The 26,639-nt window shown below is 62.6% G+C and overlaps 1 protein-coding gene across 2 annotated transcripts; it reads right to left on the bottom strand.

The window, feature by feature from the left end:
* Nucleotides 1–14,231: 14,231 nt before the first annotated feature.
* DNAL4 (dynein axonemal light chain 4) lies at nucleotides 14,232–25,238 on the bottom strand. 2 transcript variants are annotated; one of them, XM_045834900.1, is made up of 5 exons: nucleotides 25,139–25,238; nucleotides 24,401–24,603; nucleotides 17,688–17,894; nucleotides 16,661–16,744; nucleotides 14,232–15,301 (listed from the first exon to the last, which is right to left on the bottom strand). In XM_045834900.1, exons 3-5 carry the CDS (start codon nucleotides 17,754–17,756, stop codon nucleotides 15,137–15,139), a joined length of 318 nt encoding a protein of 105 aa, XP_045690856.1. In that variant the 5' UTR covers nucleotides 17,757–17,894; nucleotides 24,401–24,603; nucleotides 25,139–25,238; the 3' UTR covers nucleotides 14,232–15,136. The 2 variants fall into 2 exon arrangements, with proteins under 2 accessions (XP_045690856.1, XP_045690857.1); XM_045834901.1 differs by lacking the exons at nucleotides 24,401–24,603; nucleotides 25,139–25,238 and having other exon boundaries at nucleotides 14,232–15,320; nucleotides 17,688–17,735.
* Between the last annotated feature and the right edge of the window lie 1,401 nt (nucleotides 25,239–26,639).

The following is a 26,639-nucleotide window of genomic DNA, read 5'->3' as shown; positions in this document are numbered from 1 at the left end:
AATTCTCAGTTCAGGCTCCGGTGATACGCCAGGCCCCTCCCTCATGGACCCGTGCACCAGACTTGAGTGATCACACACACACACACCCCTGTCTCCCTAGCCCTTCTGCCCCCGCCCCTCTGCCATCTGCTCGCGTAGCGTCTCTGCCCTGCCAGGCTCTCCTCTCTCGGTCCAGCCCCTGTTTGTTTGGCTGGTCCTCCCCCAGCCCTGCTCTCCTCCTCGGCACTGCCCTGTCCTTGCTCCCTCTTCCCGCGCTGCCATGGCATGGACAGTGGCAGGTGGGAAGGGGGTCTGGATGGTGGACAGTGCAGCCACTGTGGCAGGGCCACCTTGTGACTCTTGTCATCGCTGGGCACTTTGCCCTGGTGGCCCCTTTCTTCATTTGAAACAAATTGTGTTTTACGACTACATCGGTAGGTGATTGTATTCTAGGCTTAACTCATTAGTAAATATTCATCGTTATGATATTTAATTTTTCCTTTGGATTTTAAGAGAATCCAAATACAAGCCCTGGCTGGCATAGCCCAGTGGATCGAGTGCAGGCTGCGAACCAAAGTGTCGCAGGTTCAGTTCCCAGCCAGGGTACATGCCTGGGTTGCAGGCCATAACCCCCAGCAACTGCACATTGATGTTTCTCTCTCTCTCTCTATCTCCCTTTCTTCCCTCTCTAAAAATAAATAAATAAAATCTTTAAAAAAATAAAAATAAATAAAAATGGTGTTAGTTATAAAAAAAAAGAGAGAGAGAGAGAGAACTGCAAATACAAACACTTCCGAGGGCGCCTGAAGTGTCCTGGGCCAACGAGGACTCCGGTCTACAGTGTCCACGGCGTTATGGCTGAGGCGAGACAAATTCACACGGACTACTGAGTCCTGTGGAGGAAAAGGGACAGCATGGCCACTCTCTCAAGAGGAGAGTGCCTTGTCAAGCTTTTATTGACTTTAATTTGAGTAAGAATACAGGGCGTATATGGAAAGCTCATCAGTCATTGTCAGGAAGTAATGATCAAGTAGATAACATTCAAAGAACTCTGAGGGCCTATTTTGAGTCAGGGTCAAATAGCTAAAGGGCCATAGAACTTTGGGGAAACAAACTCATTTTAGACTTGGACCCTTATCATTTAAATGGACGGTATTAGCAAAGCAGGTTTCACGGGATCTTATGCATTCTTTCTTAGGCCTGATCACCCTGGGGAACCTGCCCTTTCCCGCACAGGGCCACACCCACCTCCAGCATTGTTTCAGGTTTAGGTCGAGCAGGGGAAGTAAGGCAGCCAAGAGATTAGGAGGCTTCTCCCAGACAGAATGAGGACTCAGGCTCTGTCAAAGCCGAGGGGTGAGGGTCCATCACCCCCCTTCTCCATAGCCCCCTAAGCCCTTCCCTGAGGGCCCCCTCATGACCATGCCTGTCTTAGGTCATCATCCCTTGATGAATGTTACCCATCATTGGCTAACCGGTCACGCAATGGGGGCCAGGCAGGGTGAAGTAAAGTGGGCAGAGGTGGTGCTCCTGCCAGGGGGATAAGCTTTGTCTCCTTAGTGGCTTAGGGTCCCAAGGTCTCTCACTCAGCCTTAGCCCTGGGGGTTACAGCTTCTGAAACCAGGCAGGGTGGTTCCCGACACTGGGCCCTGGGTGCCACTCGGGCACTCAGTGAGGGGAACCAACCACAGCGCTCCTGGGCCACAGAACACCCCTGCTCTCCTCTGGAGCGGCAGCGGCTGTGGGAAGTCCCAGGTCAGTACAGGGTGCAGTGACCAGCGAGGGGGATGGGGCATCTGTAGTCCGGGTTCCAGGCCAGGGGCACCACCCACTGGCTCCGTGACCCTGGGGCAGCCACATCGCCTCTGAGCCGTATTCCTCATTCGCTCAGCGTGAATGGTAACACCGGTCCTGTCTGTCATCTGTATGGCTGTGTGACCTTGGACTGGCCAGCGAGGCTCTCCGGCCTCTGTTTCCTCATGTGTGCGGGCCCGTGAGAGGAGCTGCTCCAATACGAAGGGCTTTGCCACCAGTGGTCCTGGCCAGGGGCAGGGAGGGGCTGTCCTGGACTCAGTAGTCAAGTCAAGTGTCCTCCATGCGCGTGCAGAGACCAGGGCTTCCCCGTTACATCCCCACGTGGTGGCGGAGTGATGTGCGCATGCGCCTGCCTCCCCCAAGGGCCCGGGACGCGTTTGCCAGGGACCAGCGGAAGGAGATGACGCGGTAGGCCTTTGTCAAAGGACCACATGAGTGAGAGTCCCGGCCACCTCCCTGCAGCCCAGGCGACCGCCTCGAGTTCCTTCCAGCTGAGGACACCAGTCGGCAGTCAGGGCGTCGGCGTCTGTCATTAAACCATCCAGGCAGAGCATCCCTGGTGGGGGCGGGGGCGGGGCCCTGACTGCCAAGCGTCCGGGCTGCGGCTGCGCGAACACGTTTGACAGCTGTGCAGAGGCAGTGATCTCAGACGACCTGGTGCCCCGGCCCCGGGGCAGTTGCCCTGCCCCGTGGGGAGCTGGGGTGCACTCCCCACTCCACCCCGCCGGCCTGGCGACGCTCTTTATTCAGAGAGCTCAAACAGGGCAGCCTGTTTTATGGAAGGGGCGGTCCAGGATGAAGGGGAAAGGCACCGGGTCCAGGTCACTAAGCGGGCCAGCCAGGCGTCAGGGACAGGCCCTGGACGCTCCCAGTCAGGCTCCCATGGGTGACTGGGTCTCAGCCATCCCTGTCCCCCCAGCCCCCCCCCACACCTGTCACAGTGCCCAGCTCCTAACAGACGTGCACTGGCAAACCGCTTCAGTGTGCTCCCCGGTCTTCAAACACCGCCCGCCCGCTCCCCCAGCCCGGCAGCCACAGGCCCCCGGGGCACACGACCCTCACCCCGCCCGGGCTGTGCCCACTCCCACACCCGGCTGGCCTGCCCTTTCCCGTGTGAACTGGCCTGCCCTTTCCTGGGCCTGATGAACTTCTACTCGCCTGTCAAGGACGGGCTCAGACTTCCCAGCCCCTAAGTATCCGAGGCAGAAGGCACGGCTCCCGCCTCGTGCCCCCACGTTCCGAGCGCCCCTCTACCCGCACAGGTCTGACGCTGTGCTCTGGGGGATGGTCACCCGCAGCCCCAGGGGTCTCGAGGGTCAGATGGGCGAGTGCCTGGCACTCAGTTCGTGAAGATGACGTTATCACTGACTGTCCCCCCGCCCCCCCGCCCCGGGGCACAGTGCCCAGCTGTGTGGAGGAACGGGCCAGTGTGGCTGTGCTGTCGAGGAAGGTCGGGGTGGCCCTGAAGCCTCTGAGGGCGCTGGCCCACGCGTGGGTCAGCCTGGAGGGCAGCAGTGAGGGACTGGCCTGACATCCATTTGAGCTTGTCCCTGCTGGAAACGGACTCAGCCTCTGGGTGCTCCCACCAGCTGCTCCCCTATCCGTGGGGACAGGATGAGGCCAGTGGTCTAGGGCGCAGCCTTGCCTGTCCCTGCTGGTGCGCAGCGGGGGCAAGCCGTCTGGCCTTTCTCAGCCTCGACGTCCTCATCTGGAAAATGGGTGACATCGGCGTGTGCACGAAGTCGACACATTGATGTCACAGAAGCCTGGCATAGGGCCTGGCCCACGGTGAGTGCTCAACGTCAACTACTTTTTAAAAAAAGATTTTATTTACTTATTTTCAGAGAAGGAAGGGAGGCAGAAAGAGAGAGAGAGAGAAACATCAATGTGCGGTTGCTGGGGGTCATGGCCTGCAACCCAGGCATGTGCCCTGACTGGGAATCAAACCTGTGACACTTTGGTTCGCAGCCCGTGCTCAATCCACTGAGCTACGCCAGCCAGGGCTACATCAACTACTTTTTAATTTCTAAGCATTTATGTGTTTACCCGGTGCCACTGCGAGCGGCTCTGACAGCAAGGCGCGCTCCGCTGGAGAAGGCAGCTGAGTGGGCACATCGCTGTCACCGCACACGAAGCCCCGGGAGGGACACTGGCCTCTAAGGGTCCCCTGTGGCCAGTGTGGCTTTCGTGGGCCCCTTCCTCCATGCAAATACTAAATTTTCTATTTTGGGACTCTGTTGGTATACAGACAAATGTAATATAGGCTAGATTATACTCATTCCCTGCCCCCTTCTTACGGAAAAAATCCTTACAACATTTCCATGGGCCCTAAAAATGTCCGGGGCCCCGGCACTGTGCCAGGCCAGGACTCCTGACCCAGATTTGGGGAGTCAGGGAAGCTGCCGGAGACAGTGGCCTGAGGCAGGAGGAGGAGCCAGGGGTCAGAGGGTGAGAGGGCACTGCAGGGACAGTGCTCAGCTAGGGGGGGCACTGCAGGCCCACCAGGCCCACAGCACAGGGGTCGTCCCTGTCCCATCCCGGCCCTGTCACTGCGTCCTTCACCCGTGTCCCCAGCACAGCCACAGTGCGTCTCCAGGCCACGCACACCCTCCGTCACTCGCTGAGCTCCCACCCCCAGGGCCCCGCAGAGCCCTCTATCTCCCACCCAGCCTCAGCTCGCCCACCCGCGCTGCCGGGACAGTGACTGCTGCCCCTCCCTGCCCCCCAGGTGGCTGTGGAGACAGTCGGGGGTGGCGCGGTGGCCCCTGTCCAGGGCCTGGGGAGAGGACCCCCATGCGGCCCCGCAGAGGCAGCCGGTGCCCGCAGCAGCGTTGTTGCTGGCGTGGCCGGTAGGCCTCTCCTGCACCGGGACCAGTCTCGGTGGCACTGTCCACACTCGGCATGCCGCTATCAGCGCTGCAGCCTGGGGGGCGGAGAACGCTCCCCCACGGGTCCCGCGGCGTGCTCCCCAGAGTGGGCTCAGGAGTGGTGGGCCCTCGGCCACGGCTGAGGGCAGTTCAGTCCGGGGACCCAGTTCATTCAGTCCTCCTTCTGGGCCCAACACCACACCCCCGCCCCGTTTCCTGGGGGTCTGTGCGTCCTGCCAGCCTGAACCCTTCAGGTGCAGGGGACTCTGGGTGGCCGGCTCCGGTGGCACACACCTGGTGTGAGGCTTCAGAGGCTAAATGCGCCATCTGCTCAGGTTAGTCCCACTGGCCAGCGAGCTCGCCTACCAGCACCTCCGGGGCCTCCGGTCCTCGAGCCTGGGCGCCGTATCCAGCACGGCCCGCAGCCTCCGGCCCAGGGCCTCCCGGAGCCCAGAGACTCCCACGTGCTGTTGCTCGGGCCGCGGGGCCTGGTGGTCCGGGGCTGTGGGCTTGAGCAGGTTGACTGCTTGATGCTGAAGGGTGGGAGGGCGGGGCCGGGTCGGCCAGGGCTGGCCTGGGGCTGGCTTTCATCCCTCTGCTCCAAGAGAGGGCTCGCTCTTGCACCTGGGGCCTGTGTGCGTGCGTGCGTGTGTGCAGGCCTGTGTGTGCACAGCACAGACGGCAGACTTGGGCCACTCCCCTTGGGAGTGACTGACCTTGGGCAAGCCTCAGCGGGCTTGTTGGGCCACAACAAGGGGTGAGTGTCCTGCCTTTAGGGTGCCCTGGAAAGCTCACTCTGGGCTCAGCCCTCGGAACTGGCAGTGACTGCCCCCCCCGGCCCCCCATCTTTGTTCCAGTTGCCCTCCCCCTTCCAGAACGGGTCCAGCCCCCAGGACCCACCCTGCCCCCACACCGAGTCCCCAGTCCTGTGCCTGCTGCTCAGGGACAGCTCCCCGGTGTGTGTGTGTGTGTGTGTGTGTGTGTGTGTGTCCTGCTCCAACTGTCCCTCTGCTGTTTTCTGCTGACAGGCTGCCGCCCAGGCTCTCGCCACACAGGCTCCGAGTGTCCTGCAGGTCACCCTCCCTTCTCCCTTCTCCTTCTCTGTCGGGAGTGGTCCACACACTCCCGTTTGTTTCTCCCCCACATCCCTGTCCCGCCCTCCACCTCTGTTACCCCGGCCTCCTCCCGGGGTTGACCCTCAACAGTTTCGCTCTTGGGGTCAAGGTGGCTGGTTACTCCTAATTCAGGCCATTTCTCAGCTTTCCTCTTCTGGCCCCTCCGCAGCCCATGCCTCCCAGCCCAGACCCTTCAGAGCCAGGCGCCGGCCTCCGGGGCACACCCCACCCCTCCCGGGACTGCCTGCCTGCCTGCCTGCGGCTCCTGGGACCCTGCGCCCCTCCTGCCTCCCTCCCCACGATCAAACGCCCCCTTCAGTCTCCTCCTCCCCCTGCCCCCCGTCCGTGCGCCCCCTGGAGCCTCTCGTGCTGTGGCCCCCCAGCAGGCCCTCGTTCCGGAACTGGCTCGGGGTGGTTTCTGGGAGCGGGGGTGGGAGGGCTCGGGCGCTGATCTGCTGCGGGGGTTGCCAGGCCCTGGGGGTCTGCCCTGGGCCAGGTCCTCAGCACCCGGGCCTCTGCCCTCAAGGCAGCCCAGTGAGGTGGGGACTCCCGAGCCGGCCACGCTGCAGGAAGGGACGTGGGCTCAGAGTGTGAAGTGAGGGGGGGCGCTGGGCGAGGCTGGGCCATGACTTCACTGAGGGTGGGGACCTGCCTGCTCCAGTACCCACACAGGCAGAGCACACAGTAGGGCTTCAATACATGTTTGCCAGTGAAGGGCAGGAGGAGGTCAGGTCCGACAGGCTCAAAGCCACCATACCTTGTTCCACTTGGAGGGTACCTGAAGGTACCTGGAAAGGTGACCTGTGGCCTGCTGGGCCTCAGAGAAGAGCAAGTCCAAACCCCCAGTGCCCTCCCGCTGGCCCTGGGGGAAGCAGTGGTGGCGAGTCATGTTATGCCCATGTGTGGCCACAAGAGGTCGCCCCCCACCACCAACTAGCGGCAAGCAGACCAGCCTCCTGGAGCATTCCCAGTGGTGGTAGAGGAAGGGTCCTTCGCAGGGAGGGCCGCCGAGGATGTATTGAACCAGGAAGGGGGCCCTTGGGTCACAGAGCAGGAGACCGGCCGGGAGAGGGGTGGCTGGTCTCGGGACACACGGCGAGCCCGTGGCTCAGCTGAGAGGCTCCCTGCCAGGTCCTGCCCCCGTGGGTTTGAAGGGGTCCTCTTGTTGTCGGGGCACGTTGTAGTTGGCTTTGCTGGGCTCCCCCAGACTTTGGACTGCAAGACGGATGTGACGCTGAGGAGGTCAGGACCGGGGGTGGGAATCATGGGTGGGATTCCGGTGGTGGACTGTGGACTTGGCTATGGCCAAGGCCACTACCCATCTCCACCAGGGCCCAGGGGGTCGTGCTGGCGTGCAGCCCATGCCCCATTGGCCTGAAGTGTTCTCAGGTGGGGTGGGTGCCCAGGGGTCTGTCTGAACTGGCAGCTGTGCCAATGTGCTTGGCTCTTGCTGGCCCTGGGACCCCAGACTCAGGGGTCAGGGCTGGCCCTGGGTGCCCAGGCAGTGGGGCCTTGCTGAGAGGCAGGGAGGCCGGAGACCATCAGGAAGGGATGGGGGAGAGAGGAAAGAGGGCGTGTGGGACAGAGGGGCCCAGCGGAGATGGAGAAAGCAGCCCCCACCCGGGAGCCGCTGAATGCTCCAGCCCCGCAGGCCTCAGAGAGCCCCCTGCACGTCGCCCAGCCAGGGAGGTGGGAGAAGCCAGCCCGCCAGACCTTTACCGATCGGCACTCCTGTGGTGGGTGTGTGCGCTCCTTCCGGGGTGGCGCGGAGGAGCTCATCCTCCTCCCCGCACAGGCACGGGCCTCACCCCGCGTGGGCAGGAAGCCGGCCTGCCGGCAGTGCTGGGGCCCGCAGGCCCCCGCCACGGAGTCCCGGCCGCTGCCGAAGTCCTGCCGCTCCCCAAGCCCCCATGGCTTCTGGCTAAGTGACCCTGGTTGTGACAAGGCCACCTAAAGGGGCCCAAGTGTAGCAGCGGGGCCACTGAGACGAGTCCCGGGAGCTGGAGGGCCTGGCGCTGGGTCGGGCCAGCAGCGAGAAGGCAGAGAGAGGTGGTGTCCACCGGAACCAGCTGGCCAGCAGGTGGGGGCAGCGTCATCTCCCAGCGGGGCCCCAGAGGCAGAGCCCAGGGGGCACCCATGGCCCCGGGGATGCAGCGGGGGCCTGGGTGAGGGAAGGGTCCTGGCGGTGCGGGGGGTGTTGTCGGTGCTGATAAGGGAGAAGGGCCACAGGTCAAGGGGTCAAGGCCAAGGCAGGGCTGGGCTCCAGACTATTCCGTGACTCGCGTTTACCCCGTCCCTCTCCTGGCCCCAAACAAACCTCCCGAGGGCTGGTGCATAACCCTGTGGCTCCACAGGGGCTCGGGGTTGCGCGTGGGGGACTCCAAGGGCCACCCAGCCCCAGGCCTGAGACGCCCTGCCCCCGCACCCGCGAGGCCCTCTTCCACACCGGCGTTCCCAACACTCGCTGCCCCGCCCCCCTTTAGCGCCCTCTCACCCTGGTGAGGGGGGCGGGCCCCTCCCCCCAGCCTGCCCTTTGTATGGCAGCTGGACCTGCCGTGGGGAGGCTGTCCCCTCCCTCGTCTCCACCCACTTCCACGCCTCGCCTCAGTGAAGGAGGCCCATGCAGCTCGGGCCCCTGCCCGCCCCCCAGAGCCACCATTCCCTCCTTCCCACCCGCCCACCACACCCAGTGGCCCTGTTTTCCGGAAACACCGCGCTCTTTGTCTGCTGGGTTCACGCGCAGACTCGGCGCTCTGGACCCCCCTGCTCCCTCTCGTGCTGAACTCCAAGTCCAGTCAGCTCAGAGGTCCCTGCTCCGGTCTCGGCGCCCCTCCCGGGCACCCCCAAGCCCACACGAGGGCACCGTGCGTGTGCAGCCATCCCTGTGGGCTCCTCCCGGTGGCACCCGTGTCACCCTGCGCTGTGTTCTCTGGCCCCAGCAGAATCCGGCACAAAGACTGTGCTGCAAGTTTTGGCAAATAAACAAAAGGTTGACAACGGCATTCACTTACTACATCTATTGAGCACCAGCTGTGTACACAGCCTGTGCTAAGCCCCGTTGTGGGTACAGAAGGCAAGGAAGGCCCCCTGGGCTCCTGGAAGGGACTCAGACTGAGAGTGTTGGGGACGCTCTGTCCCCGCCAGCGCCATCAGGGGCTCCTGCTGGACCCGCATCTTCTGAGCGTGTGCTGGCCCAGCCGCGGCTCTGCCTGCACGGCGTTCTTCAGAACACCCCTCCGACTGTGTGTCCCCTTGACTCCGAGTCCTGAGGGCAGGGGCCATGGTGGGTACCCAGTTCCCCGGCACAGGGCCTGGCACCTTGCCAGAGCGCATTAACTGTTTGCGGAGTGACAGCCGAAAGACCAGCAGGACGGCGGCGCGAGAGACTGAGGGTGGCTGCCCAGGCCCACATGGGTGTGGGGGCCGAGCTGCTGTCTCTCCGCCAACGGCAGCGCTCCGGCAGAGGCTCCAGCTACAGGAGCTAACCGTGACCCTCCTGACCTCGCCTCACCCTGGCCCCCCCACCCCCGGCCCCCCACCTCTGCAGTAGGAGTGCAAGGGCGTCTCCCCACCCACCCACAAGGAGGAGGGGGCTCAGGGGATGCAGGCACTCGCTCAAGGTCGCGTGGCCAGCCAGGCCGGTGGGGCTGGCGTTGGGACTCGGGCTGACTGCGAGCCTCACGCTCTTCCTGCCTCGCTGCCCTTCAGCCATGCGCCCTCACCCTGGGGAACCCCCTCGAGCCGCTTCTGGACTCGCGCCTTTTCTCATGGGCCAGGTCGAAGGGAAGTGCCTTTGTGAGTCGCAGACAGACCTGAGGTCTTCTGTGCGTGGCCTGGAAAAGTGGCGGAGTGCTTCAGAAGTCAAGGGACAAGGTTCATTCCCTGACTCAGTCGCTGCCGAGGCGCCTGCCTCGAGTGCCCTGTTGCTCGAAGCTTCCTGGAGAAGACATTTACCACTCCTCCATCATCCATCCTTCATCCATCCTTCATCTATCCTTCATCCCCTTTCCATCATCTATCATCCATCCATCATCCATCCATCCATCATCCATCCTTCATCTATCCCTCATCCATCCCCCATCCATCCATCCTCCATCCAACCTCTCATCCATCCTCCATCCATCCATCATCCATCCTTCATCCCATCCATCCTTCATCCATCCATCCATCCTCCCATCCATCCTCCCATCCATCCCCCACCCATCCATCATCCATCCCCCATCCCCTTTCCATCATCTATCATCCATCCTCCCATCCATCCATCATCCATCCTTCATCCCATCCCCTTTCCATCATCTATCATCCATCCCCCATCCATCCCCCCATCCATCCCCCATCCTGCCATCCATCCCCCATCCATCATCCATCCATCCCCCATCCATCCTCCCATCCATCCATCATCTATCCACCATCCATCCAACCTCTCATCCATCCTCCATCCATCCTCCCATCCATCCATCATCCATCCATCCATCCTCCCATCCATCCATCATCTACCTGTTCATCTGACTGTTATCCGTCCATTTGACCATCCCCGAGGCTGGCGGATGGCTCCCCAGACTGACCCTGACCCATGTCCTTCCAACTCTAAAGCACCTCCACAAGTGCAGCCACCATCTCCCCAGTGCCCCATGAGCAACCTTGGGAAGGAGGCAGGGCAGGGGCTTCGAACCCTGCTTGGCAGGTGAGGACACTGAGAAGACCAAGAAGCAGTGTGGCCTGTCCCAGCCGGCGGGCTGACCTCCGGGGAGGTTGCAGAGCTGGGGCGCTGGCGTCGCAGGCCTGGCCCCTGCAGGGTCCTGGCTCCGCCACTTCGCTGCTGTGTGGCCTGGAGCTCAGCCTCTCGGGGCCTCAGCGATCTCCTCACTGGGTGGGTGTAGGGGTACATGAGACAGAGAGTGGAGAATGCTCAGCGAAGAGCCTGGCACACTTGGGACACCCAATAGTTAGGAAATATTATTAAAACCTTTTAATGTATTGATTTTAGAGAAACATCAATTTGTTGTTTCACATATGGATGCAGTCATCGGTTGAGTCTCGTGTGTGCCCTGACGGGGACCGAACCCACAGCCGTGGCCTCTCAGGGCGATGCTCTCGCCAGCAGAGCTGCCTGGCCAGCGTGGCCTGAAAACACTATTAATGCTAATTCAGAGCTCCTGCCTCCTGCTCTCCTCCCAAGCCGCCGCCCCCGCCTTTCTAAGGATGAACGACAGCAGCTGGCAGTGGGAAGCAGTCGCTCTAAATATGCAGCGAGAGGAACAAAAGGGAAACAGGGCAGGGGGTTGGCTCAGGCTAAACTTCTAACCGCCCCACCCCCCAAACTCGGGGAGGGGTCTGAAGGACATAACCAGATGCTGCCTGCTTCCTGTTCTTTTGTTTTTTAAGCTTTTATTCATTTACTTTAGAGAGAGGAGAGAGGAGCAAAGGAGGGAGAGAGACACCAATCTGCAACAGATACGTGGTCAGTTGCCTCTCGCACACCCCCAGCTGGGGACCTGGCCTGCACCCCGGGCAGGTGCCCTGACTGGGAATCGAACTGGAGCTCAACCCCCTGAGCCTCACTGGCCAGGGCACTGCTCCCCGTTCCCGAGGAGCCTGGCTTCACAGCTCAGTCACTTCTGCTGGGGGCGGGGTGGTCGCCGGTGGGGGCTGGGGCCCCACGACCCAAGGGGACGCACCCCTGCCTGCCCGTAGGCTGTTCCCTGGAAGAGGACGCAGGGTGAGCAGGACTCCGGAGCTTCTCTGCATCACTCCAAGACATTACATATCCACCCGCAGGCTTCTCCAGGGGCCCCGCCGGGAGCTTCAGCGGTGCCCGCCCCCTTGGCAGCGCGCCCACAGGCCTGGCTGCCGGGTGCCCGTGACCCGTCCTCGCCCTTCACCTTCTCACTCTGACCGCCTCGCTGACCCCCCTCTGGTGAGGCCTAGGGTTCTGGCATCTGTGCAGCCCCCAAGGGGGGATCCCTCTGGCCTGGCTGGGGCCCACTGCCCTCCCAGGGACGGGCCGCGGGGACCCCAGCTCACGGCGGGGCGCGGGTAAACAGAAGACCCACAGAGGCAGCTGTGCCAGGAAAGCCCGGGGCCCTGGAGGCTGGCCAGCCCGGGTTTGGGGCCAGGCCCTGGTCGCTCCCTAGACGGACCCTGGGCAAGACGCCTCGTCTTCCAGCCTCGCTCTCTCTGTTTGTACACGGGCACAGTGGCCACCACCTTGGAGGTCTGCCGAAAACAGAGGACAGCGTGGCCATGAGGGAGGGAGCCCAGTGCCTGCGAAAGGCATTTCCTCCTCCTCAACCCCAGCGAACTCTTCGCCTTCGGCCCGCCCTGCGCCCTCTCGTGACCTTCACTCCCAACCCCTTCCCTCTCCCTGCACCATTTCCCCCGCAGGGGCCGTCGCCCCTCAACCTGACGGTGCCTCCCCTGCACCCCCCCTCCCCTCCCCCCCCCGTGCCCTGTGCAGTGAGGCTCCCTTCTGTGAACCCCCATCCCCTGAACCCCCACTCCACCCTCTCCCTTCTCCGAGCAGATGGCTTCAACGCATCCTGCTGTGCTGTCCCTGGGTCCGTCTCCCTCAGCAGACCGCAGGCCACGTGCCGTCGAAGGTGGTGCCGTCTGCGCTGCTTGGTCCCCTGCCTTTGCAGGCCTCCGTCAGCAGGCCCGCCGGACCACGGGCTGCGAGCTGGGGTGGCCCCGGAGGAGGGCCGGGCGCCTTCGGCTGGCGTAGGCCTCAGGGACGGGCGGGAGGGAAGCCAAGCCACCGAGACCGAGGAAAGAAGCCCCTGGAAAGCACAGCTGCCAGGGTCCCGGTCACCTGGCCGGGCCGACAGCTCGCACGCCGCCGCCCTCTGGCCCTCCCGGAGCAGGGGTGGGGGCGGGGGTCGGGCAGGGGAGGTGGGGACGGGGCACCGCTGTCCCGCATGCTGGCTAGGACATGTCCGCTCGCCCGCCCTCTACCAGCCTGGCCGCGCTGAACTTCCACCCGGTCCTGAGGGAGCTGGGGGTTGGCACCCCCCCGCCCCCCCCGCCCCCCCGCACAGTAGATAGGAGAGCAGCACGTCCAGGGTGGGCAGTAAGGATGGGGCGGGATGGCCTGCACCGGGGCCTTGCCTGCCAGACACAGGCCGGGGCCTCCCTACAGCCCGGGAGGCTGGGCTTTTCACCCCATCCCGCAGACAGGCAAGCAGGGCGCTGAGGGGAGGAAGCGCAGGGCTGGGCCTGAGCCCCATTTCTGGACCTCGGAGCCCATGTGCCTGCCGCCCGGACTCGCCTCCCGGCACCACGCGAGAGGCAGATTAGAGAAGAGCCACGAAGCAGGCAGAACATCCATGGGTGCTCCAGGCCTCGCCCCCCTCTCCCCGCATTCCCATCCGCACCTCGCCCGCTGCTCAGGTAGCACCCGGAGGGGCGCAGGGCTTGGCCAGCGCAGGCGCCAGGTCAAGGAGCTGGCCACCTCGCCTCCCCGTCTCCCGGCCTTGAGTCCCAGAGGGCTTAGGTCCCACAAGCCGCCTGACCGATGGTCAGCTGTGAGGCGGTGACATCGACGTCTTTTCTGGTCTGCCCCGCCGCCCTCGGCCTGGCCCGCACGTAGCAGCCACTCCAGCGAGCACTCAGTCCTCCGTGAGCCCATGGGACTCTCCCCCGCTGGGCCACCCCGGTCTCCGTCCGTCCGGGCAAGCTTCAGCGGGCCAGCAGGTCTCATTACCCTGGGACTCAGCCTCACAGAGGCATCACTGGGCCAGGGCCCAGGACTCCCGGGTCACCCTGCACGGGCCATCCGAGGAGACGGACCTCGGGTGTGAGGAAGGCGGGCAGGGGAGGAGGACAGGTGCCCCAGCTCTGCCCACGTCCAGCGTTCTCGGGCCCGAGACTGGGACCCAGCGGCCAGTGCCCCCGGCCGAAGGGGCTGCGTGGTCCTGCCTCGTGGGCCCCTCGCCTGCAGGTCACTCCCGCCCCTGCACTCACTCCCCGTGCCTCAGTCTGCAGCCCCCTTCCCCCGGCGAGGCCCACCCTGCCCGGGGCCGTCATCTGCCCCCTCGGCTGTGCTGTGCGTGAAGCCCCTCCTGCCTCCTCCCAGGACGCCCGGTCCCGGCGTTCATCACGTCCATTGCCACTTCCCGTCATCGGTGTCCCTCCCCCGTCTGCCGGGAGCTCGCGGAGGGCGGGTCGCTGGCTCTTCCCTCCTTGCGCCCACCCCCCGGGGGCCTGGCACTCAGTCGCTGTGGGACAAACACCTTTGAACTGAACTCAGTTACGTGAGACTAAACACGTCTTCAGGGTAGCGGCTCAGTCTGGCCGCCGAGGCTGTCCCGGGGCGTGTGCACAGGGCCCCGTCCTGGCCGGGCCCGGGGTTCCCAGCAGCCTCGCTCTCTGACCAGGCGCCACTCTGGGCCCCCGGGGACACCACAGCCCGGGGATCCCGATCACGGCTCTCCCCAGCCTCCAGAGGCTACAGACCGAGTCGGTTTTTGGCCATTTTAATTGTAAAAACCATGACGTTTATATAAATTAGACCGCTATGTAAAATAGGCTTCACCCTTCTACTAAAACGCTTCCCCCACGCGGAAAGGACATAGAAAACCCAGCAGAGACAGGAGTACAAAGCAGCATGCGGTCCCTGATGAGAAGTGCTGGCAGGCCAGGTTCCCTGCTCAGACAGGCCTCTCGGCGAGCGCGCCCCTGGCCCGGCGGCTCCCCGAGGCTCCGTGGCACCTCCAGAGGCTGCGCGGCAGCGGCGGCCCCCACACCCTCGGCCACTGGACACCAGCTGCGCGGTGGAGGCAGCGGAGAAGGTTCACGAAGCCCGGCGGTGGCGGCGGCGGCGGGGGTGGGGGCGGGGCTCTGGGCGTCACTCACCACCTCTCCGGAGGACAGGGGAGAAGCTGCCGGTGCCCCTGGGGAGGACAGGCTCCTTCTTGGGGCCTTTGCATATGGTCGGTCAGGGCGAGGACAGGGGGCCTCTGCCGGCAGAGCTGGGGGGGAAGGGCAGGGGGCTTCCAGGTGCGAGGGGACGTGGCCCCTGAGACGGGCGGAGCTGGCGTGTCCTTGGGAGGAAGGTCCCACCTCCCCGCCCTCCCGCTACCCTGTTGCATCTCCCTGCCCTTCCCGCACGGAGACCACTGCCCGCCGCCCCGCGCACCCCGGACTCGGAGGGGGGCGGCGGGGAGCCTGGGGGAGAGGCGCCAGCAAGTTCACACGCCGGGCACGGCTCAGGACACGGGCACACGGGACGAAAGGAAGACCCCATGCTCTCCTCCTCCTTCAGGAGCCGAGGGCCTGCCTGGGGCTGCCCCCAGCCCGATGACGACGATGACGGGCAGGGACAGGCCCTGCGGGCGGGGGCCGGGGGCCGGGGGCCAGGCGGTGTCAGGAGCACTTCCAGACGCACACGGCCAGGGTGCCCCCGAAGTACAGGTAGAGGAGGTTCTTCACCTCGTGCGTGATCTCGAAGCCGAAGCCTTCGCCGATCACCACGTGCCAGGAGGAGCCGAACTTCTTGTCCATGGTCTCCTTGATCATCTTGGCGGCGCTCTGGAACAGAGGGGCACTCCTGGGGCGTGTGTGGGGGGAGTGCGGCGTCAGCCCCCTCTGCAGGAAGCAGCAGCCTGGGTGGGAGCAAGGCCTGCTGACCCGCCCTCGCTGTTCTCCTGCTCCCCGGGCCGCTGGGGGGGGGGTACGGGGGCGGGGAGGGGGGGTCCCTGCCAGGGGCCACCGCACAGGGGCCCGGGAAGCAGACGCCACCTCACGGGCCAGACGGACACCGTCTGGGGGGCGGGGCAGAGCAGGTGGGATCCCAGCTCCGCCCGCCACTTAACGCCTGTTCCCCGTTTCCGTGCCGGCCGGGCTGTTCCCAGGACTGAAGGAAGTCGCATCTCCAAAAGCCCTTTGAGGACTGAATAGGATTGTCACTGTCACTGCGGGTGTCCGGGTGTCCGGTTGTCCTCGGGGAACAGAAAGGCTGTTCCCTGACGGTTCCCTAAGCTCCCAGGAGAGAAGCTGCACTGCTTCCCCCAGTCAGGGCGACAGCCCCACCCCTTCCCCAACATGCTCCTTTGAGAAGCTTCTTTCCGGAAGAGGTCGGGGGAAGGGCAGAGGCCCGGGTCCCCGTGGGACAGGTCCCCGGCTCGGGCACCTGCCATGCACCAGCAGCTCCCCCCTCCCCCCAGTGCCAGGTGCCCCTGAGCACTCTGTCCGCACGCCCTCAGCACACACACCCTCAGCACCGCCCACTGAGGGCGCGGCACCCCCACCCCTTGTACCGATAGGAAAGGGGCTCGGAGACGAGAAATTGCTCATCGAAGGGTAGAGAGCTGGGAAGGGCTGGGGGTGGGATCGGAACTCGGCCCGGCTGGCCCAAAGCCCGGGCTCTCACGGGCCAGGGTCTGCCTCCCCGCCGGCTGCCGTGGCGCCGACCTCCTTCTCACTCACCGCTGGACTGACGGCTGGGACCCCTGGACCCCCGAGCTGACACCCGCGGCCCTACCCCAGTCCCCAGGACGGCGCCTGGCGCAGAGACGGCGCCTGAGGTCTCTCCGGATGGGTGGGTGGATGAACGCATGCATGAGTGCCGGTGGGCCTGTGCTCCGCTGGCACGGGGCCCAGGGAAAGGCGCCCTACTCAGCCGCCCGCCTGGGACAGGGCACAGGGGCGGGGCGTCACCAAGACCCCTCTGGCTTCTGTCCCTCCAGGCTGGGCGTGGGCACCAGGTCAGCGCCCGCAACAGCGCCAGCCTCTTCCCTCGCTGGCCTTCTCCAGGCCACAGACGCTCCCAGGGATGGTGCTGGCCTGGCCCCAGCGGGGCACTCTGCGCTGGCTGCGGGGGCCCGGGGTGCTTGCTTTACCCACGGGGTTCCCCACGGGCCCGAGGGGCTGCCTGACCAGGGGCAATACCTCGTTGTTGTTGGAGAATTTCTCACAGGCCGTGACACACAGCTCCATGGTCTCCACCCGCATCTCCTCCGGCATGTCCGAGTGCTGGGGACAGGGCGGGGCGACACACGGACAGGGGCTCAGCCCACGGCCTGGTCTCTGGGCTGGCCTCTTGGTGCCGAGCTTAAGGCCCGGACACTGGGCGTGTGCCCGGCAAGGCCCTGGGCGGAGCCCAGGGAGGTGACCCAGCTCCTCACTCAGGGAGTGCGGCTGGGAACTGTGGCCTGGGCTCGAGCGGAGCCCCGTGGACTCCAAGGCCCAGGCCGTTCCCCGAGGGCACGAAGCTTCACCAGCACCACGTGCCAGCCCGCGGACGTGGGGAAGAGCGCCAGCCCAGGCAGTGGTCGACCAGCAGCCCCAGAGCACAGCTGGGCCGCAGCCCAGAAGCCGGAAGAGACGGCCCGGCAGCTCTCAACGGCCCACGGTTTCCAACCTGCCTCTCCGCCTGCGGCTCCGCAGCCCACTTTGCTGGGTGCCTCCCAGTCCCAGGGCTGCAGGGCCCTGGGCCTGTCCCCACCCCCTCCTCTCCTCCAGCCGTCTGCTCTCCAGGAGGTCCCGGCCTGTTCCATGGGTTTACTTATCTTATGTGTGGGGAGGGGCCCCACGATTTCATCCCAGTGTTATCAGTTTGGGGCTCCAGGCGACTACATCCAACAGCCCACCTGACAGCCTCGCTCAGGTGCTGAGAAGAGACCTTGCTTTTCCCCATAAACCCACTCTGACACCGCTGTTTAAACCCCTCCTTCACGTGGGCCAGGCCCCCCGTGGGCCTCATCCGCGGTGCCCGGAGCAGGGCCCGTGCACAGTGAGCAGCCCGGATGCGCACTTGCTGGATGGACGCATGAATGAGAGAATGGTCACTGCCCACTTCCGACCTCCGTGTCCCCAGCTCCTCCCAGCGGACTTCCTCCCACCGGCTCACCAGCCTCGCTCTGGGCTCTGGTGTGTGGGCCCCGGGGGGCGCCCCGCCCCCCTTCTCCGGGCTCACCCTGACCAGCGGGAAGGTCTGCAGTCGCTTATAGTCAGCCTCATCCTTCTTCCCCTCCACCTCGCCCATGATCCCTCCACTGTGGCCGCGGAGGAGACGGCGGGCTTCCCGGGGCTGCCGGGCTGGCGAGGAAGACGCGCGCGGGCGCTTCAGGAAGCAGGCCCTGCCAGCTTGGCGGGAGCAGAAAATCTCTCTCCCCACGGGGTGCTGCAGAAAACAGGAAAAACCAGGACAAAAGAGTTGGCTTGAAATCCACACATCACAAATTAGAAATGTCTCAGTAACAACTTGACACCTCCCGGTCCTCACTCCTCCGCATCCTTTGCCAAATGGCCAGCGAGCCTGCAGACGGGCGGATGAGTCAGCCCGGGGTGCTGGGCCCGGCGGCGGAGCGCGCCCCCGAGCGGCGCCGCGAGCCCACACTGCCGTCGGCCGGGCAGACGCCGACTGCTGGCCAGGCTGGCGCCGGGGCCGGGAGCTGGCCGGGAACACGCCGAGTCTCTCTGCCTGCCCACCACGTGCGTGGTCTTGGTTTCCGGCAGGCGTGACTGAAGTTCCCGTCAGGCCGCGACTCACAGTCCTGGGCTCACGGGAGAGCACGTGCCTCCCGCCCCAGGCCCCGGTCTGCAGCAGGAACGGGGACCGCGGTGCTCTGTCTGTGTCCCCGTTGGCCCCACGCCGGGCCCTCCAGCGCTCCCTGCCCACCGCCCCTCGGGCCGCCCTGCCCTGCCTGGCTGGCCCGGAGTCGGAGGCTGGGTGCTCCCGCTGCCGCTCCCCCATGCCGTGGCCTCGGGCCACGTGGCCCGACTCCTCGGCAGCACCACGTGGGCCATCGCGCCTGCCTCGCGAGGCTGTCCCGGGAATCCGTCGAGACCACGCACGGGAGCCAGGCTCACGGGGCCAGGCGCGTGGCTGGCCCTCCCACTCGGGGGGGACCCAGTGCGAGAACGCACGTGGCTCTGACTGGGAAGTTATAAAGCCCGATGCGCACGTGTACATTTTTGTCTTTCCAGATCCAGTTATCTAGCAACAGATGGGGCTTTTCCTGAAGAGATGGGCCTGGATGCTTGGTGACTAGGAGCGTTGCTGGAAATCCTGGTGTTTCTCTTATAATCCAATTTATCCTATAATTCAAAGGCCTTTTTTATCTCAGAAGAAGTGCTAATATAAATGAATACAAACCACCGTGTTGTTAAACCCTCTTTAGCAATCCACATCCAGCAAATAGAGACAAATGTTACTCCAGCACCTCCCGCATTTCCCAACGAAGTCCCTCTCACGGCACAGCCCCCGAACCCCAGGGACGCCCAGCACAGTGACCAACAGGTGGGCACGGACAGGTGGCATTCACCAGGTGTGCAGGGCGCCGGCCACTGTCCAAAGCGCTTCGCGTGTCTGATCGCCGGCCGCTGCAGTGAGCCCGTGAGCTCTGGCGGGTCCTGCGCCAACAGAGGCACGCAACCCCTGCACCGCCCCCCTGAGGTTGCTCCGCGAGGGGGCAGCGGGCGGGCTGGGGTGTGAGTGCGGCCCCGCTTCAGGGTGGGCGCTCCTCCCCCTTTGCCAGGCCTCCTCGGGGCACGGACCCCCGGCAGGCACCCACCAAGCTGACTCTGAGTGTGCGGCCTCTCGAGTGGCTCGTGGGGATCCTGCCGCGAGACAGCTATCTGATCTCCCCTCCGGGGTCTGCGGTCCCCAGGCTGCCCCGACCTGGGTTGGCCCAGCAGGGAGCTCTCCGAGGGCCGCCTCTGGCTGCGCGCTCACTCCCTCCTACTCTCCGGCGCCTCAGGGGCCCTCAGCGCCATCCCACTCGGCCAGCTCCCGCACCCGAGGCGGGGAGCCTGCCGCCAACGCCGCCGCCGTCCCACCACGCTGGCATTTTCCGATTTCTCGGTGGACAGATGGCGCCTCTTATCTCATCAGTTCTGGGCGCTCGCACCATTCGGTTATTAGTAGTTTTTGTTTGTCTCTATATAGACGCTGGCAAACCACCAGGCACAGGAAGCTCATTGTACTTTGTGCTCACGCTCCTGATCTCTCCGAGTCCAGTGAGCCACCTCGTCTTTGTTGCTCGTGGACGTCAAGGCCGTCTCCAGGTCCGCGGCATGGCTCCTCCTGCACGCGACCAAGCGCGCAGAAGGTGGTGGCTACGCCGGCAGGATGGTCAAAGGGTAGGGGCTCTAGGGTTTGTTTGCCCCCGGAGATTTTCAAGTGAGAACAACTTAAAATGCTGAAGCAGCTGCTTAGGCACCTCCCACCTACACATTTCAGTCTGAGCCAACTCGTCCTCAGGCTGGAAAGTGCCGGCGTGGGGCTTCTGGAAGGGAACGCAGAGGCAACCATGTGCGCGCCTGTGCTCGGGGAGGTCGGGGTCTGCGACGGCTGCTCCGACTCTTTGTCAGCACCAGGGACCCCGATGAAGCTGGAGCAGGACCAAAGCCCGTGAGTTCTTCAGGGACCACGGGGAGAAGCCGACTGGAGTGCCGGGGGACGGGGCATCGCCCTGCAGAGCAGAAAAGGTGCAGGACCTGCTGGCCGGGGGTTTGGGCTGCAGCAGCGATTCTGTGGCTGCAGTGCTCCTTCCCTCTTCCTCGCTCTGCAGCCTTGGGCGGGGAGTTTAACCCGAGCCAGGTTCCCTGCGCTGCGGAACGGGACAATCCGTGTTGGCTTCTGGAGCTGGTGCGGCGCCCAGGGTGTGCACGTGAGCCTCTGGAAAACGTAAAGCTCCCTGAACGATCACCACCCCACTGCTACACTGCCACGCCACCGGCCAGGTTTATTGAAGACCATGGTTGCGGACAGCTTTTCGTAACCACTCCGGGCGCTCCGGGGGCTCCGAGGGGATGGGACTTCAAGAACGAAAAGGAACAGTTACTGGGGGTGCTCCAAGCACGGAGGGGAAGGAGAATTTTTGTGACGCGGTCGGTACCCTTGGAATCCGGCTACAGTCATCCAGACGTGACTCAAAACCCTGCGGGGAGCGTGCCGCCCAAAATAGAGCTCGGGGTTAATGGCCGTATCCATCTTCCCTGCAGACGAGCGTGCACCTGACAGCTCCGGGCCAGAGAGATCACGGCAGGCCTAAAAGAGAGCCCTTTAATAATGCAGGTGTGCGTGCGGCCGGGGCACTCGCGTCTGCGGGCGCCGGGGCTCGACCCGCCCCAGAGCCTGCCCTGGTGCACGTGGGCCCCTCTGCGAGCCCACGCAGCCTCGCCTGCGTCTGAGGGGCGGCTGCTCCTAGGTGACCAGAGTCACAGGGTTCTTGGCCTCTCGTGGCCTTGTCAAAGCTAGTGTCTCCTGTCCCACTGTCCACTGTTCTTCCATGGCACTGACCTCAGTCACCCTTTGTTGCTCGGCTTCTGAAGCATTTGGGAAGAATCCTTAAGGGGGCTAGGGGATGTGGGAAAATGAATGAATTCTGGGAAATGAGGCCTGAAGTGTCACCAGCCCCCCCCCCCCGGGGGGCCCCACCACCCAATGCCTGGCACACCCTGGCCCGCACCCTTGACCGCCGCCAGGCAGCTGGGGGAGGCAGGCGCACTCGGAGCAGGTCGTGCCATTGGGAGTGCGGGTCCACAGGCAGATCTGAATTCACTGCTTGGTCTGTCTCAGACAGGCGTCTACCCCTGTCAGCCTCAGTTTTCTCATCTGGACGCTGGGACTAAGAAGAGACTCTACAGTAAACGTAGACTCTTGTCATTGGCGCAGTAAGACAGGGAGCTCCAGTCCCTTCCTCGTACACCAGCCAACGAAACGTCCTTGCAGTCGGCCAAGCCAGCCGCTGCGCTCCGGGTCCCCGCCCCATGCGAGCTGTGGTGTCGTGCTGCTGCAGTCGGCGCCGCACGGTGGTGTGGTCACCCTGTGCTTTCCCGCCCGTCACCTCATTCCGTCCTGTGACAAACTGTGGAAGCAGCCCCAGCCCCAGTTCTCAGACAAGGCGCCTGGGGATCAGAGAGGCTCTGACACGGGCCCAGGGGTGCCCGGGCAGCAATGGCAGAGCCAGGATCCGAACCCACATCGAGTCTTCGGACTCCAGCTTTGTGCCTGCGCCCGTCACATGTGAGTAGGAGACGAGAGAGAAACACAAACACCTTCCATCCTCCGCACCCCAGTCCGGGCCGGCGCCTGCTTACAGCCATGTCAGGGATACAGCTTGCGCTCTTCGGCCAACCTCCTGCCTTTCCCGGCACGGGCACCCTCTGGCCCTGGCCACCGCAGAGCAAAGCTGGTAAGGTGTGGGGAGAGGACCCCAGGGCCTGGGGGCATGCATCCAGGATGGCAGCGTTGGGGTCAGGAAGCCGGGCCTGGGAGGCCTGGGCGTTGCAGGTCGGTTTAAAATGGGGGAAGCAGACACAGGGTTAACACCAGAAAATTTCTCTAAGAGCATTAAAAACTCCATCACCTACTACAAAGGAAAGTTTTAACAGTAAGGAGATGGTTGCAGAATAAAGGACAGCCCTTCTTAAGAAAAGATAGTTACCTTTTATATATACACAAAGGTTTTTAAGAAACTGCCCTTATTTTTTCTCGTTTTACTGAGGTTCAGTGAGAACTTCTAATGTGCCTTGGACCATGGGGAAGGGAGAAAGAAGGAAGGAGGGAGGGAGTGTAAGAGGGAAGGGAGGGAGGGAGAGATCAAGGCAGTTTCTTGTCCTGGCCAGGAACATCAGTTGGATAGAGGGTCGTCCCCAAGGTCAAGGTTGTGGGTTTGGTGCCCCCGTCAGGGGACAGACAGAGAGCAGCCGAAGAATGCATAAATAAGGGAGCAGCGCATCGATGTTTCTTTCTCTCTCAGATCAACAAACGAAAATTCAACCGAATGAGGGATTCAAGTTAAAAAATGACATTTTCTTTACATATGATATGATGTAACAAATAACACCAGCTCATGTTGTACACAGACGTGGATGAAACCCCAAATATCCTGGTCGAGACACAAAGCACACCGGACAGCCGTGACCACCGCAGCTGTTCGCTCTGCCCGGGAACAGCTCTTGCCATGGACAGCGGGTCCCGCAGTCGCCCACTGCCCCCTTCCCCCCGAGGAGCACAGATTTGAACGCACGAGACTAAGAGTGACATTATCACAAACACAAATTGGAGTTAGCAGGGACTTATTTCAAAAAATATCATTCACAATCGCTCACACCTGGTGACATCTCACAGCCAGTCATGACTCAGCAGCGAGCCATGTGCCCGGACAGTCACCAGGGGGAAAAGGACTTCCTTCCGCTGTAGATGCCCTAGAGCGTGAAGTCTGGCGTGTGGCACGTGGCAGGTGACTGACAGATCCCTACACTGCCACAGAATTACAGTTCGCCGGCCCCTGCGGGGGGGAGGGTGCACCGTCTCATTCCACGCTAGGTGCTGAGCGCCGACCTTAAGTGAGGCGACTGGATGGGCTCCCCATAACTCTGTCAGATGGGCCCTGGGGCCCCCACTTTTCTGATGGCCATGCAGGCTGAGAAAAGGGAAGCAACATTCCACTCAGCTAACAGGTGGAGGAGCTAGGGGGTGATCAGGTATGTATGACTTCAAGCTTACGCTTTCCCATCCACTCCACTCTACTCCACTCCAGGCGAGAGGGGGTCCCTGCTTTCGAGGGGCGTACTACTGGGGAGACAGGCACATGCGCATGAGGAGCCGACTGTGGTTCGTGGCAGGAAGCAGTAAGGGCCACAAGACAGGCTCATGGACAGAGGAAAAAGGAGAATTCTAGAGGGGGCAGGGGGAGGGCAGTAAGAACAGCTTGGGGGGCGGGGCAGTGTTCGAGTCGGCCCTTACGAGGGGAGAGAGTAGGGACCCCGACAGGTAGGCAAGGTGAGGGAGACCCTCTGGGCAGAGAAGAACAAACAAAGTAGAAAACTCCAAGCGCTGTCTGTTGGAGTCCAGAGTGAGATGAGGCTGGAGGACAGAAGCTAGAAAAGGAGAAGGGAGGAAGGAGGCCAGGGAGAAGAGGCAGGGGCAGGTTGTGGAGATGTGGGAGGGCCCGAAACCCAGGCCCATGAAGTGCGCGTATCTTTAGTGGGGAATGAGAAGCCCTTTGGAGTCTCTTTGGGGCTGGTGACCTGGTTGTGTTTGGGGGGCATTTATCCTGTTGATATATCTGAGTTACTGGGAGGAGGCACTAGAGGCAGGGACACCAGTTAGGAAGCTAGAGCAATGGCCCAGGTGACAGACATTAAAGACTTGAACCCAGTGGTGGCTTCCGAAATGAAGGGATGTGAGATCCTTGCTGAGGCAGACTCAAAGCAGCTTGGGAGCGGGCTGAGTGGGAGGGGCGTGGCGCAATGCCGGTGACAGCCCTGGGAGACACAGGATGTCTCGCCTAGAGTGGAGGAGATGGAAAGGCATCCGTGTAGCGGACGGACAGGGAGGGGCAGGCCAGTCTGACTTTAGAACTGCTGAGTCTCAGTTGCTGGCAAGACACGCAGATGGAGGTGTCTTGCCAGGAGTAGGTCACCACCAACCCAGGGATCATCAGGGGCAGAAGGGAAGCCGTGGAGTCCAACCACCACATCAGGGCGCCAGTCCCTCTCTATCCCAACCCCTGCCCCAGTATCCCTCCCAGGGAAACCCGGCAGAAAGATCTCAGATGGAGATCCCGACTGGAGGGTCAGAGGGAGAAACGACCGTTCACACTGAGGGAGCTGGTGGCACTTCCGAGGGTGAAAATGTGGGGACCAGACAAAGGAAAGAAAATAACAAATACTGACCCTACACTGCACTGGGCTCTTTATACTTCATAGTATCCCGAGAACTCCCAGAGGAGACGCTCTGTCGCATCCCGATTTTATACGAGCCCAGGGAGGTTGGGTAACTTGCTCGGGTCCTTGCCACTGGGAATCCCAACCAGGTCTGTCAAGTTCGTTCCACCTGATTCCTCCAGCGGGATGCACGTCCTCAGGGAAGCCTACAGCTGGGTCAGAGAACCACATCCTTGAACGTCAGCGACCAAGAGTCCTTAGAGATCATTTGGCCCAACTTCTCGTTTACAGATGGGGAAACTGAGGCCCAAAGAGGGAAATGAGCAGCCTGGAATCCCAGCACGTCGCCTACTGTCCAAGTCAAGAGGTCCGGACCAAGGTTTTGGCGACCACTGGCCCAGCCTCGGGTGGGAGGAATTACCCCGCGAAAAGTGGGGAGATCAAGGTGCTGGGGGCGGGGTTCGGGTCGGAGAGTATGGGGGAACGCAACGCTGGCCCGGGCCTCGACAGAGGAGGGGGGCAGAAGCGGCATGCCGAATTGAGACCCCGAATCGGTCACCCCGGAGCTCGTAGGTCTCCTAAGTGGGAGGATGGGGGTTGGGAGGACCGGGGGCTGGGGACCAGCAGGGAGGAGACTGGGGTGGGGCCTCCGCGGTGGGCGAGGCTCTGCCAGCCCCGCGGCGTTTCCCGGCTCCCCTTCGGGCCGGCCCTCCCCACCCGGCTGCCCGCCGAGCCCCGGGGCCTCACCTGCTCCCGCGGGGGCTGGAGCTCGGACCGCTGCTAGCTCGCCCCCGCCAGGGTTGTCAAGAAGCAAAACAAGAGTGTCTTAGCAACAGCAAGGAAGTCCTACCCCTCACCGGACGTTGACAAAAATTTCACTTCTTATTGGTGAATAGAAATGTCCTTCAATATTGAAGGGCCCTACAACGTCGAGGTTGGTGCGGAAAGGGGCGTGGCTTAGGGACCAGGGGGCGGGGCTTCGTTTATAGTCGTCTTAAGTGGGCCTGAGGAGCCAGGGACAAACAGAAGTTGTGGTTTTAGACAAACAAACTTTTAAGAGCGGTATTGCCTTGGGAATTTCTTCTAATCATTTGAAGTAACAGATGCATTTTGTTGGTGGCGTGAACCCTGAGGTGCTACTTTGTTAGGATCTCGAAAACCTAACAATAACTAGCATTTTGTAGGGCATTACAATAATACCGCAACTCTTTCAGGTAATAGGATTCGTAACCCCACCCGAACTACGGTATAAAGAGGCTAAGTAACTTGTTAAAGGAGAGAATCAAGGTACAGCTCCTTGAGAACGAACTAAATATTTTCACTGGAGCACACCCTCCTGTAGCTGCCTAACCCTAGCCCCTAGGCGACCTCGCACCATCTCATTCACGACCCGTTGTCCACAGCCTGCCTTTCTTCCCCTTAGGAGGGGAAATCAATCTGAGGGTATTAATACAACTCGGGAAGGGACAAGAACCTGCAGATTCAGGTATTTGATTGGTGGGCCAAAGGTTCAGTGGGAGTACTGACCATTTAAATATTTACTTTCTCACGGTGGGTACTCAAGTGAAACCTCGTTTCACATTCGCCAGCACCTACTGGGCCGTCGGCCCCCACCAGGCTCTGGAGATGCAGAGAGGAGTAAGATGAGGACCTTGGTCCCAGACAAGGCACAGCCCAGTGAGGGGACTGCTGTGTCAACAAAAGAGATACAGAATAATTCATTCTCCCTGCGTGCTGGAAGAGGAGTGGGCACGGTGCTGGTTCTCTCCAAGGAGGGAGGAACTAACTCTCAGAAAAGGTGGTGCCTGGGTTGGCTGAGTCTGCACAGGACCAGCGAGCGAACGAGGGTGGGGAGCACAGTTCCCCGGGGAACTTCTTGGCTCCTCCAGGCCTGCGTGGAGGGTGAATGTGGTTCAAACGGGGAGTGATGGTGAGAGAGGAGAGGTGAGATGCAGAGTGACGTGGGGACGCAGAAGTCGGAAGGGCCCTCGCCTGGTGGCTCAGTTAGCTGGGGTGTCATCCCGTACACCAAAAGGTTGCTGGTTCAATGCCCAGTCAGAGCACACACCTAGGTTGCAGTTTGGATCCCTGGTGTGGGGCGCATACGGGAGGCGACCAATCAATGTCCCTCTTTCTCTCTTCTCCTTCTTCTCTCTCTACAATCAATAAACATATCCCCCAGTCAGTGAGGATTTTTAAAAAGTCAGAGGGGTTTTGAATGCCAGGTTCAGGGATTCGGGTGTTCCCT

The sequence above is a fragment of the Phyllostomus hastatus genome, unplaced genomic scaffold (genome assembly GCF_019186645.2).
Source record: "Phyllostomus hastatus isolate PE091 unplaced genomic scaffold, TTU_PhHast_1.1 phas_contig_198, whole genome shotgun sequence".
NCBI classification, from domain to species: Eukaryota; Metazoa; Chordata; class Mammalia; order Chiroptera; family Phyllostomidae; genus Phyllostomus; species Phyllostomus hastatus.
This window is presented reverse-complemented; position numbering and strand designations above follow the sequence as displayed.

Bases quoted from the DNA above. Each gene is read 5' to 3' on its own strand.
- DNAL4 (XM_045834900.1), bottom strand. From the start codon at position 17,756: ATGGGCGAGGTGGAGGGGAAGAAGGATGAGGCTGACTATAAGCGACTG. The intron at 16,745-17,687 runs GTGAGCCCGGAG...CCCTGTCCCCAG, and splicing joins AGACCTTCCCGCTGGTCAGG to CACTCGGACATGCCGGAGGA. The intron at 15,302-16,660 runs GTATTGCCCCTG...CCTCTGTTCCAG, and splicing joins AATTCTCCAACAACAACGAG to AGCGCCGCCAAGATGATCAA.